Genomic DNA, 13,461 nt, shown 5'->3' on the forward strand with positions numbered 1-13,461 from the left:
AAAGAAAGAAAGAAAGAAAGAAAGAAAGAAAGAAAGAAAGAAAGAGAAAAACCTAAAACCATAAAAACTTCTATAGCATAACACAGGAGAAAGTCTTTCTTTGCATTAGGCAGATTTCTTAACATATCAAAGACACTGTCCATAAAGGACAAATGGATAAATTGGACCTTATCAAAATTGAAAATTTCTACTCTTCAAAAAGGAAAGGAAGAAAGGGAAAAGGCAGAAAAATGCAAGCTAACTATACCATTAGTGTCTCTTCATTCATTGAAAAGGTATGTTCATGCTAATATCAATTAGAGAAATTTTTATGCCCATATCTTGTACTCTGAGCAACTACTTTAAAGATAACAGTATGCAATGTATTAACTTTTGTTATTCTCATTTTTTTTGATTCAATAAAATAAAAAATTTTTAAAAATAGAAGCCATTTCCAGGAGTAGTGGCACACACACCTGTAATCCCAACACTTGACGGCTGAGACAGGCAGATTATAGTGAGTTTGAGGCCAGCTGGGCTACATAGGGAGTTCAAAGCAGCTGAAACTACATAGTGAGGCCTGTCTCAAAAAATAAATAAATACATAAATAAGTAAATAAGCCATTAACTAGAAAAATATATATTTTAATCACATTTAATAAAAGACATATCCACAATATATAAAGAATTCTCACCAGAAGCAAGATTACATAGGCCAGAAACTGTAGTCTACACAAGAGAAGAGCATCAGAGAAGCAAACAGTGAAGACAAAATTAAACTTTTATTTTTCTTATTTTGATAACCTAACAAAGTTTGTTCAAGACAATAATAGCAACAATGCATTTGGTTATGTATGCTTATGTATACTCATATATTTCTGTATAAATGAAACAAATGACAGTCACAGTACAAAGGATTAGAGGGAGGAATAGGATTATTTTATTATTATAAGATAGTACAGGGGCTGGGGATATAGCTTAGTAGCACAGTGCCTGCTTGGCAAGTGCAAGGTCCTGAGTTGGACTCCTGGTACCCCCCCAAAAAAGATACTACAATACAGTATAATTTGAAAGTAGATTTGGATTATAAATGACCATTGAGCTGGACATGGTGGCGCATGCCTGTAATCCCAGCACTCAGGAGGCTGAGGCAGGAGGATCGTTGTGAGTTCGAGATCAGCCTGGGCTACAAGGTGAGCTCAAGGCCAGCCTGAACTGCATGGTGAGACCCTGTCTCAAAAAGACAAAAAAAAAAAAAAAAAAAAAAAAAAAAAAGGACCATTGAGACAATAAAAAAGTAGAATAAGATATAAATGTTATACTAAGAAAGATATAAAAATAGAATCCCATACAATGTTTAGTTAAAGCTACAAAATGTAGGGCCAGGGATATAGTTCAGCAGCACAAGCACCTGCCTGGCAAGCACAAGGTCCTGAGTTTGATTCCAGTCCAAAAAAAATCACCCAAAGCTGCAGAAAAAGAAGACAAAAATAATAACAAAGAACAAGAGCAATAATAGAAAACAGAAACAAATATGGTACATATTAATCTGATCCCATCAATAATCATATTTAATGTCAATGGTCTAAATACAGTCAAAGAGTGAGATTGTAAGAGTAGCAAAAAATTAAAACAAAAACAAATATATATGCTGTGTACAAGAAACCGATTTCTAAGAAACAGCTGTCTTAGTCTATGTTGCTACAGTAAAATACCACAGGCTGAATAACTTATACAGAACAGAAATTTATTTCTCACAATTTTGCAAGCTGGGAAGTTGAAGATCAAGCCACTGGTAGATTCGTTGGACTTTACATTGTCTATCATGAGGTCTCTGCTTCCAAGATGGTACCTTGAATGTGGCATCCTCTATCCTCACATCACAGGAGGATTTCACAGAAGGCACAAAGGCAAAAGGACTCTACTCTCATGACTAAGCACTTTTTAAAGACCCCATTTTTCAATGCTGTCACACTGCCCAGTAAGTTTCAACATGAATTTTGGAGGGGACGTATTCAAGCCATAGCAAAAACACACATAAATTAAAAGTAAATAGATAAAAATATCATGCTAGCCTTAATCAAAAGAAATTGAAGTAGGTATGTTAATTTCTGACAGAACACCTCAGACTAAAGAAAGCTCTCAGAGATAAAGAGGGACATTACATCATGATAAAAGTATCAATTTCCTACCAAAACATAATATGGTAATCCTTAATGCATACATGCCTACCAACAGACTAGACTATATGAGCCAAAATACATGGTAAGACTGCATGATAAAAGAGACAAATACACTGCTATAGTTGGACACCTCAATACTCCTCTATCAGGAAAGGAGAGATCTAGCAGGGAGAAAATCATTAGGGCATGGTTGAACTCAACAATACCACCAGTTAGCTATATATATTGGAAATCTGTAGACTACTTCATCCAACAACAGCAGAATACCATACACATTCTCTTCAAATCCACATGGAACATTCACCAGGATAGACCACATTCCAGGACACAAAACATGCCTTAACAATTTTTTTAAAAAGTTATACAATGTCTATTCTCAAATCACACTGAAATTAAATTAGAAATCAATAATATAAAGACATCTGGAGAATTCCAAAATACTTGAAGATTATGTTGGCAAAAAGAAAAAGGAAAATAATATTTAGAGATTAAACACACTTCTACATATCACAGGGATCAAAGATAAACTCTCAAGTAAAAATATAAAATATTTTGAGCTAAATGAAAATTGAAATACAATTTATCACTAGGCCTAATGGGATTATACCTGTACTGAGTTCAAGGTCAGCATGGGCAACATAATACGAAAATTCTCTATACTTTTTGCTCACTTTAGCTTTGACCCTAAAACTGCTCTGTTTAACAAATAGTCTACAGTTTTAAAAGGCGCCCAAAGTGGGAATATGAAATAAACAATTCTGAGAAGTATAAATGTCAATCAAGCATTGGTAATTGGGGAAATACAGATAAAAATGATGAGGTCTCACTGATTTTCTGGTAAGACTGGAAAAAGAATGTAAAACATCCCTGTCCAAATTTGATGAGGATATGGGAAAACAAGGACAGTGAAGATGGATATATTGTCATCAACAGTGTAAGTTGGTACAAGTTTTTCAAAGAACAATGTGGTAATAGGTATCAAAATTAAAACTACACATGTTCGAGACCTAGCAGCTTCCTTTCGAGGGGAATAATGCTCCAACATACATATGCAATATTTATTGTAACCCATAAATCTATACATAACCTCGATAGTCATCAGTAGAGTAGTTACAGTGGTGCCTTGGTTCATGAACTTAATTTGTTCTATGACTTTGGAAAAAATGATGCTTGTGTTTGTGTGGGAAAGATGGCCATGGTCACGTTTGTCACTTGATACAGTTTCCAAACAATAACAAACTCCTGCCAAATGCTTCTGTTTGTGAACCAAATTGTTTGCAAAGAAAAGCATTTATGAACCAGGATACTACTGTATTATTAATAGTAAATTATGATATATACACATCTTAGAATATCATATGGCCATAAAACAATAACCTAGGTGTGCTGTTGAGAGGAAAATGCAAGTCATGCAGTACAATGGAAAGTGTGATCCCAGTTCTACCAAAAGAAATACACACACTTGGTGAAGAAAGTGCATAGTAATATCTGAGAGCAAACGGTTAATTATGCTTAACTCTGAAAAGGGATATGAAGTATGGGGGTGTATAATGTGCAAAGGGGAACTTTGACTTTTTTCTGCAAGGATATGTCTGAAGTTTTTTTTTTTTCTAAATGAATGTATTTATAATTTAAAAGAAAGAAAAGGGGAGAATAAATCAATTCAAATGAAATATGCTAAAGGTTGGGGACAGAATGCATTTCTTTCTGGCTCATAGACAGGGCAGTAGGGATGTACAATGATGTGAAGTTCAGTGATTCTTTTGGGTCTTGGATAACAGGCTGAAGCCTTTCCACTTTACCATTCAGGCAGTGGGGAACCACTGAAGGTTTTTAATGGGAATGATAAAAGCAGACATTTGAGGAGAGAGTCTGACTGCAGGTTGACCAGGTCCAGGAGCTCATGCCTCTGATAGCGCAGGATTACAGGTCTAAGGAGTGGGTGAGAGTCAGGGTCTTGGAAATGGGAAAGCAGATGGGAGACACTGAGAGAATTTACAGGACATGATCAGAACAAAAGATGAGGCAAAAAAGCATAAAAGATGACGCAGAAAATGACAGTTCACCTGGATCCTTCAGCAGACTGAAGTTCTGAAAGCTACTTGCCCAAGATTGACTGACAACATCGGTTCTTTCGTTGACAGGACAGCAGCTCCTATGGTTTGTGAGCAGAATTCTGTGGGTAGAGAAACTTCTGCTGAAACTGAATGCTCCTATACCTCATTTCTCAAGAAGTCAGGAAGCTGCCCTAAATGAATATCCCATGGTCAAACTGGGTTTTCCTAGCTCTGACAATAGGAAAAATGAATCTTTGCTGAAGCAAAGCCAATGCCAAACTCACTAATCACAGTGTGATCATCGCAGGTAGAAACTCTGGCTGCTACTGGTAGGTAGGGGCAAAAAAGAGATTTCATCAGAAACAGCTCTCATCCTACAATTGTCTCTAGTCATTCAACAGTTATTGATCACATGGTCACTAGTCTAGGGGTTGTGTCACTTCTCGGCATATTTAGGAAAAATAAGAATGACAACTGTCCCATTACTAAGTAATTTCATGCTGTGACCATTAATCCACAAAGCTGGTATAACTGGAGGCACGACGGTCATACTGATACAAACAGGAAGTCTTGAAAAGGTATGGGATGGGGGAACTCAGGAGAGATGTCAGTCAGGGACTTCGAACTGGGGATACAGAATTACAGTGAAGGATGAAGTTGTTAAGGCAGTGGTTCTCAGAGGTTCACAGTGACATGCAGTTGCCATTTGCCTTTCTTGCTCTCATTCCATCAGAGGCTATATGATGAGTACTATCACACAGACTGAACGTAAAAGCACATATAAGAGGCCTACAATTAAGCCAGACCTTAAAGATATTTGCAAACATGTTAATAGTGTCATTCTTCTATTTTTTTGAAAATTATAGCTGCTTTTCATAAAAATATGGTGTTAGTGTTCAGTTTTGGTTTATTGTTGCTAATTTTACATGAATTAAAATATTTTGAAATGTCTCCATTTTAGTCTTTTAAAATAAATTTTATTTTTAGTATAATTTTATTAGACTTACAGGAATATTGCAAAAGGAATACAGGGTATACACGTACCCCATGCTCCATTTTCTTTACTCTGACTTATTACTTACATTACAAATGCATGGTACCTTTGTCACAATTACTAAACCAATGTGCTATGGCTTGAATACGGTTTGTCCCCTCTAAAACTCATGTTGAAGATTAATCCTCAGAATGAGTTATTAAGAAGATATAAGCCAGACACCCTGCTACACACCTGTAATCCCAGCACTCTGGGAGACTGAGGTAAGAGGATCCCAAATTCCAGCCCAGCCCGGACAACTTAGTGACTGTCTCAAGGGGTGGGTAGAGATGCATCTCAGTGCAAATGTGCTGGGTTCAATCTAGTACCATCGAGGAGAAAAAAAGGTGATCCTTCTGCCTCAGCCTCCTGAGCAGCTGGGATTACAAACATACTCCAAAGTGCCCAGCTCATTTCTTTCTAATAATGCTCCATTCCCTGGCTTCAACAAGTTTATGTCTCCATTCCTCTCCCGAAGGACATGTTAGCTGCTTCCAAAGTTTGGCCATTATGAATAGAGCTGCTATAAATGTTTGTGTGTAGGTTTTTGTGTGGACATAAGTTTTCAACTCCCTTGGGCAAATATCGAAGAGCACAATTATTGGATCATATGGTAAGGGTATGTATGTTTTCCAAGAAACACCTAAACTACACCTAAACTGTCTTCCAGACTGGCTGCACCATTGTGCATTCCCATCAGCAACAGGACGAGAAAGTGTCGCTTACAATCACATCCTACCAAGAGTACATGCTTTCACCCCGACACTGGTGACGCTGCTCGCTGTCATCTGGCTGAGGTATTTGTCGGGTTTCTTACTGAAAAGTTGCTCTTCCTCTCCACCCTCACCTTCTGTACTGTTTTCTTTTAAAGGAAGTCACAACCAAGAGCCCACACTCCACCTCTGAGGGCAGAATATCTACGTGAAGTCTTCTGCGTGGGAGATCTGCTTCTTTCCTCATTTATTTATTCAATCATTTATTTCTGTGTTCACGAATACATGGATATTTATTTTATTCTTTGGGTTACATCTACAACTATTTTCTTTTGCTCAGATAGTCTAGCTTTGGCCGATGAGAATGTTTTCAGCTGGTCCCTGTGTTCATACTAACTTTTAACATGAACAGATCACTAAAACAAAAGCTCCTTCCGCGCTGGTGCGTTCCTGAAGTGCTCTGGCCTTTTGAAACGTAGGGGTCTTCAAGAGAAAACCGCCGGCCCTGTCTTTCCTGCAAACGCCGCGTCGGGGCGCCCGGTCCACACAGTGAGTCCCCGCCCGAGAGTCGGAGGCGGGTGGCACCTCGGCCCGCTCAGCGCTTTCCCCGCGGGGCCGGGGCCCTGGCCTAGCCAGAGCGGTCACGCCCTCACGCCCTCGCTCCAGGTTCGGCCGGCTCGCTCTCCTGGCTCGCTTTTGGCGCTGGGCGCCGCAGCAGAGAGCAGCCCTGGTGTAGCAGGACCCGAGGGGGCGCGGCGGCGGGTTGTCCACGCCGCTCGAAGCGCGCCCCGCTGCCCCTCCCGGACCACCTCCGCTGGAAGCAACCGACGGCTCCCTGGCCTCGCTCCCACCCTGCACCCCTCCGCTCTCTGCCCCAGGCTGCTGGGCCAGGCAGACCTTTGCAAGCCTATGACATTCACCGGTAAAGAGCTGCAGCTGGGGACCGGGCTAATTGATACAATAAGTTCTATAATTGCTTCGAAAATAAGGTAATGATTTGGCAGAGGGAATGCTTTGATCTTATCAGCCAAGAGAGATCTCTCCACATGAAACTTCAGAGGACTGGAGGCCTCCAATTTGCAGTGTGAAGGCCAGGGATAGCCTTGGCCCCGACCCACCCCTCCGCAAGTCCTCTGTGTCTGGCCTGATGCGGTGGGCTTTTCAGGAAGGGATGGAAAGGCCTTTCTTTTAGGAAGACTGCGGAGCAGACCATGGGATATGTGTGGAGGGGTGAGTTCTAGAGCTGCGGGGTGGCCGCCAGACCAGTCCAGTTCTAGAGAGGCTGCAGAGAAGGAGATTGGACCAGGCTAGGGACAGATTTTGAAAAACCTGCTTGGCTCAATCCTGGTGACATTTCTCACACAGTGAGAGCTGCCGATTTGGGCTTTTCAGGCAAGAGCGGGTAACTGGGAAGACAACCTTGAATGTCCTGCCTTCTCCAAAAATCTGCACACACTCACACACATACCCTCACTCTGCGCTGTGGGTGTCCCCGCCTGGCAGAGGCCCCAGCACAAAGAGGATTAGAGAGATGAGCTAATCTGGTTTGTATCCCAGACACGGCCCCAGAAAGGGACTTTGTCTACCCTTATATTTAAGAGGATGAAGCAGTGAGAAGTCCTCTGAGGGCCTTCTGGCTGACAGTGTCAGAGACCTTTTCGCACTGGAGCTCCTAGGATACTGGAATCCTGACTTCAGGGTCAAATTTAGGGAGCAGAGAAATAGGGGACTTGGGGGAACAACGGGGTGGATTGTGTGAAATGAGAGATAAAGCAGAGCTCCCACAGGGGGAACTAGATCTCCACCCTGCTTGTTCAGAGAGGTAGGATCAGAGACAAGGAAATCACAAGTCAAAATTGTATTTTTAAGAAGACTGCAACTTCCAGACCTACTCAGAGTTACCTACACGATCTGTATCAGCATTTCCTTGGTTAAATTCAGGCTCCTTTCCTTCCAGAGCTATCATACCCCAAATTTCTCAGCAATAGTGAAAGTCTATAAATCGACTGAATTTAGAAAGTAAAGAACAGGAACCTGATCCTAAGATAAAGGAACAGGCTGAAAAACTCCAAAGAATGTTTAAATTACCTATCTTAAAAACAAAATAAAATTGGACCCATACTGGTAAAATGGGCTAGCACCCGTCTGAGGGGTAGGCCACCTTTTACCAGGACTTCCATTCTTTCAAGAGAGGCAGAAATCATCCTAAGTCCAAAAAACAAGTGTCTCTCTCTTGAGGACCCCCACTCCATTTCTCTGAGTGTGTACCTTCTAATCTCTGCCCAATAAAACCCTTCCTGTGCCTCTCACTAACTAGTCCTGAAAATTCTTTTTCCACGATGAGAGTCAGCGACCTTGCAAGCTTATTCCATGAGTTGTGTACGTGAGGGTCCTTATCTCAGCTTTGGGAACCTCCTCAGACCCTGTCCAGTGACAGTTCCACTAGTGGGGAAACAGGCCTGGAGTGGGAAAGTGACTTGTCATGCAAATAGTGCATGTCTGAGTCAAAGGGGAAATGTTCTCTGATTTTTTTTTTTTTTTTTTTTTTTGGATGCAGTGCAGGTTGCACTGTGTTGCAGGACCTGCAAAGGAAAGGTGTGAAACAGAGTGGGGAAAAGAGAAAGAAACAAATCACGTACCAAGGAAAATACAGGGAGGCAGGCACACATACAGACTGGGGAAGTCACAAAGAGTAAAAAGACGGAAATAAGGAGAAAGAAGAGCAAGGCCAACAGCTGTACACAGGAAGATGGACGGGAGCCGAGGAAGACATGCAGCAAGACAGGGAGTGACACAGACAAACAGAAATACAAGAGACAGGGTTCAGGAGGAGAGGGGCAGACAGACATTCAGATGCAGGGCGGCAGGGGGGCAGATGTAGACACAGAGGGACAAACTCAGAGATGGGGATAGACACAGAATGGCAGAAAAGCCAGGAGAGACTCAGAGGTGAAGCCCCAGGGAAGAGTGATGGGGGCTTGAGGACAAGGAGCGGAGTGCGTTGAGGGGGGCAGAGTGCCCGGAGATGGTGCGCTCTGCGGGGTTTTGCCCATCGGAAATAAATCACACTTCCACACTGTTCTGGGGCCCAGGACAGGTGGTGGGGAGAGAAAGAGAGCTCAATGCAGAGTCAGTTTGATCCAGGCAGGTTAGAAAAGGAGGCCTGGGCGCAAAACGGGAACTCTCCCTTGGGGAGAGGCTGGTCAGTGACCACCCAGGATCTAGCAGCACACCCACTGGCCCCACACAGAACCTGGGCCACCCGCCCAGGATGGCCGTCAGCCCGCCTGGCTCCAGTCTGATTACAGCCAAAGTGCCAAAAGGCTCCGCCTCCACGGTCCGGCCTCCCCAAGCCTTATCTCCTCCTTCCCTGTCTCCGTTAAATCCCTCTCTTGGTCCCCTGGAGAGCGGTTTGCCCTGTTTAGCCACTAGCTGGGAGGAAAGGGGTGCTGCTCCGCCAAGCCCCCTTCCTGGATTTTGGGCTGAATGCTCCTTCCTTCCAAAGCCTATTTGGCCTGGCCTCTCAGAGACACGTTCCACCTCTTGCCTGGGAGCTCATAAATACCAAGGAGAGGCCAGCCAAGCTGTGCACAAAGCGTGGATCCCCACCTACCCCCCTTAAAAGCCCCTGGAGTTCTTCCCAAGCTCCCTTCTTTTCCCCAGACACCTGCATGGTGCAGCATGGCAGGAGGCAGGGCACTAGGGGCCTGTGTGAACCTGGCCCCAATTCAAATGAGATTTGCCTTGGTTTGCAAAGCAATCTCAGGAAAGGCGTCTCAGGGCCCCTTGTGCAAGTAGCAAGCTCAGGAATTCCTTGACTCCTATCCAACCCCCCCACCCCCCGCAAGCCCCTTCTTGGCCTTTCTCTCTGCTCATTACCATCCACACCACCTCCCCGCCACCGGGAGAGAGAAGGTCATCGACAGAGGGGCCCAAGGAAGGAGGGCCTGCTGGAAGATAGACCAGGGTGGGGTAAGAGCTGTTCACCCACACCCGAGCTCCCTTTAGCTCCTCTCTCCCATCCAAGGGCCAGTAAAAATCCAAAGTCATTCAGCCACACACAGCTGAGAATGGAGCGAAAGATGAGCCCTAACTCTAAGCAGCCTCCCTGGGGAGCAGAGCTCTGAGGTGAGTATGGAGGGGGAGATGGGACCCTTCCCCTTCCCACTTTCGAAAGGGCAGGAGACTTCGAACGTAGCTATAGCCCCAAATGTCTGGGAGGCTGCAGGCCAGTTTGGGTAGCTCAGTGAGACCCTGTCTGTGTGGAAAGTGGCGGAGGGCTCAGTGGTCCTGCACCCCTGGGCTTATTTCTCAGCACGGCAAAAAAAAGAAAAGGAAGAGAAAGAAAGAAGAGAGAAGGCAGGAAGCTGTGGTGGCACCTCCAGGGGAGAAGGTGAAGCTCTGCTGGCCAGCTGCTGGAGGTCCTAGAAATCTGGCACAAATGGGCGGAGGGGGGGGGGTCCTTCCTTAGGTCTCCGCCACCGCACACAACAGCATACTATACATCTGCTACATACAGCCTGAAGTCCAACAGAGCCTAGCGTGCTACCCTCAGGCAGCTTTATGGTAGTGTATTTGCAAGAAAATGTCTGGGCAGTAAGACCTTTTCCTCCTCTTGTGTTATTCAGGATGCCCTAGCCAGTGGCGGGCCCAGAGCAGGTACTTAATAAGTGCTGACCAGACTCCTTGAAGGGCCCTCTAAAACAGTACTTGATTCTCAAATCACTCCTCCCCGCTGCTTCCCTGAACCAGCTGGACCAAGTCAGGGGCTATTCTGAGCCCCCGGTCTTGACCCTCGGCCTGAAAGCCTCCTAACAGGCCCTTGCGTGAGGAGCGGAGCTTTCCAATAGTGTCTAGGACCTTGAGACTGGAAGTTTATTTTGAGACTTGAAACTCCAAAGTGGCAGATCCCAGAAAACCTCTTCTCTGGCTCCGTATTTGTCCTCTAGTTAAGTGGTTGAGTGCAGCTCTTGCAGTCAGCTGGCTCCTGCAGTTTAGGGTTCCTCCTGGGGCTCTGGGGACTGGGGGAGGGGGGAAGCGGCGGAGGAACAAAGCTGCAGCCTGAGTTGCCCACTCTAGGGAGGGGTGGCCTGAAAGCCTCGGGGAGCAGTCTTGTCCCCTCTTTCCCAGGGATGTTTCTTGGGGGTCCTCTCAGCTCAGAAGCATACTTTAATAGTCGAACTTGTATGCTGTGCCAAGACACGGTCCTACTTAACTATGAAGACAGCTGAAGCCAAAGAAGGGGCCTCAGAATTGAGTTTGGGGCCCGCACGGGTGAGTCCATCCAAGGTCAGATGTGATCATCTCCAGCTCCCACCCTTCCTTCTACCCCAGGCGCATATGTGGAAACAAACACAGGCCAGAGTCACACCCAGATCTAAACACAGGGAGTCTGGGAGCAGCACTGAAGCTGGAAGACTGCTGCCCTGCCAATGGGTGGGCTGAGCGGGAAGGAAGTGAAAGAGTGGCTCAAGCAAGGGGCCCGGGGGAATGAGCCTGGGCTCACCCCTCTGCCACCTGCTCTGCTCAGGGCAGCTTGCTGGCATAGAATCTGTGCCTTCCTAAGGACAAAGCAGGTCAACCAGAGGCCAGCCTGAGGGAAAGAGACAAGGAAAGAGTGGCCCTGAAGGGATGTGGTCCTACTTCCTGTGGCCAGCATGCTGGCTCTGCAGGTCTCCCCCTCCCTTCCAACTCCAGTCCAGCCCCACTTTCACCAGCAACATCCAGTGGTGGGAACCTTCTCCCCTGCATTACCTGTCTCAGCTCCTTTCCTCCTCCCTAGCTCGCTGGGCTCCAGCTGGCTGACCTCTCACTAGCCCCTGTGTACCAGGCCCCTCCTACCTTAGGCCAATTTACTCCTTAATTCCCACTGGGACGCTCTTCACTGGACTCTGCCCAGCTCGTTTCCTTGCGCCCTTAAATCTTCCCTTGGATCTCATGGTAAAAACCTCCTATTCCAATCTCCTTCATTACAAATGTGACCCATCCCTTTACCCTGTTCTATTTTTTCCCTCTGTACCAACCACGTTCTAACATGCTGTATGTTTATTATTATCTATTATCCCCAATAAACTGTAAACTCCACGAGGGTAGAAATTTGCTTTGCTTACCGATACGCAACAGTACCAGTTCTAGCGCAGTCCTAGCATGACAGGGAATAAGCACAGAGTTGTGGAATTGATCAGTGTGCTCAGACTCTTAGTGCGGAAAGTAGGGGCAAAGGAGTGACCAGGGAAGGGATACAGGTTCCTCTGAACCCTCTCCCCATCTGTCTCTGAGATGACTGCAGCCAGATGTGCCCTGTTGGATCACACTCTGGCTTTTCTCACCTCTTCCACCCGGTCCACCCCGTCCAACAAGGACTGATATGGAAAGTGTGGGGTTAAGGGAGGTAGGCAGTTACCAGCATATCATTTGCGCTGGGGCTTTGAGGGGGGTGTTTTTTGTTTTGGTTTGTTTTTTAAGTTGTAGGGATTGAACCCAGAGCCTTCACACTGACCTACATCCCCAGCTCATTTATATTTTTAGAAGAAATTGTGTTAAGTGGACAGGGTCTTACTATGTAGCCCAAACTGGTGATACAGCTACCTTAGCCTCCTGAGGCTGGCATTAACAGGTGTGGGTCACCACGCCGGCTTCAGGACTTCACAGTTTGGCTCGTTCACCAACGACGAAACGCATGAACAACACCCGGGAATGAGGGCCTAGGTGGGAGAAACAAGGCTGAGGAAGGGGTTAGGGCCAGACCCCAATTGAACTCTCAAAGTTAGAAGGCCCAGAGCTTTAAAAATAACTTTTTGGTCTCCTTTGGCCATCCTCCCCCCAGGAGAGAGCCCCCCAATCCTCCCCCTCCCCCGCTAGCCTGGGAAGTGCGTCTGTGCGTGTGCGTGCGTGAATGGGGAGAGGAGAGGGAGTCACTTAGGGCACTCCTTCCAGATTTACCACGCCCCCGGCAGTGTGCGGGGCTGCAGGGGCCGCAAAGAGGAGGAAGGGTGGAAAGGTCCCCAAAAGTGAATGCTCCAGGGCTTCTACTCTTTCAGCAGGCCTCCCACCCAGGCCTCTGGTGCGGGGAAAACCGCCCAGCTGTTTCTGATTCTTCGCTACTCGAGACCCCGCCCGAAGGGTGGGGGACCGAGACACCAGGGGATCCGGGAGACCGAGCTCGGCCATCCCTGCAGAAAGGGGCCGGACCGTGTCCGGTCTGCAGGTGTGCGACTCTGGGGGGCCACCTGGGTGCGGGGCAGGTGGGCTGGGTAGGAGTAGGGCTAAAGTTGTGGAGAAAGGGGCTTGGTGAGGCCAGAAGAAGCAGAAGTGATGAGCCCTAGATGAGAGAGTCCTTTGCCTGAAGCCGGCTGCCCTCGGTGCCGCTGCAGGAAGTGTAGAAAAGGGAGCTAAGACTCTCCCGTAGCCTCCGGCTGCAGTTTCCACCCATTTCACGGAAGAGCAAGCACGGAGAGGACCCGAGGGATGAGTGCGTCCTCTGCGTCGCTGCAGAT

The 13,461-nt window shown here is 46.2% G+C and overlaps 1 protein-coding gene across 1 annotated transcript in view; it reads right to left on the reverse strand.

Annotated features, from left to right (window-relative positions):
• Positions 1–4,302: 4,302 nt before the first annotated feature.
• Positions 4,303–13,461, reverse strand: part of St7l (suppression of tumorigenicity 7 like) — a 109,423-nt gene continuing 100,264 nt past the window's right edge. Inside the window, exon 15 of the mRNA XM_013516417.1 lies at positions 4,303–4,338. Coding sequence (XP_013371871.1) covers positions 4,318–4,338 — 21 coding nt within the window. The 3' untranslated portion in view covers positions 4,303–4,317. The remainder of the gene's footprint in view (positions 4,339–13,461) is intronic.

This window comes from Chinchilla lanigera, unplaced genomic scaffold (assembly GCF_000276665.1).
Source record: "Chinchilla lanigera isolate Chin_1 unplaced genomic scaffold, ChiLan1.0 scaffold00034, whole genome shotgun sequence".
NCBI classification, from domain to species: Eukaryota; Metazoa; Chordata; class Mammalia; order Rodentia; family Chinchillidae; genus Chinchilla; species Chinchilla lanigera.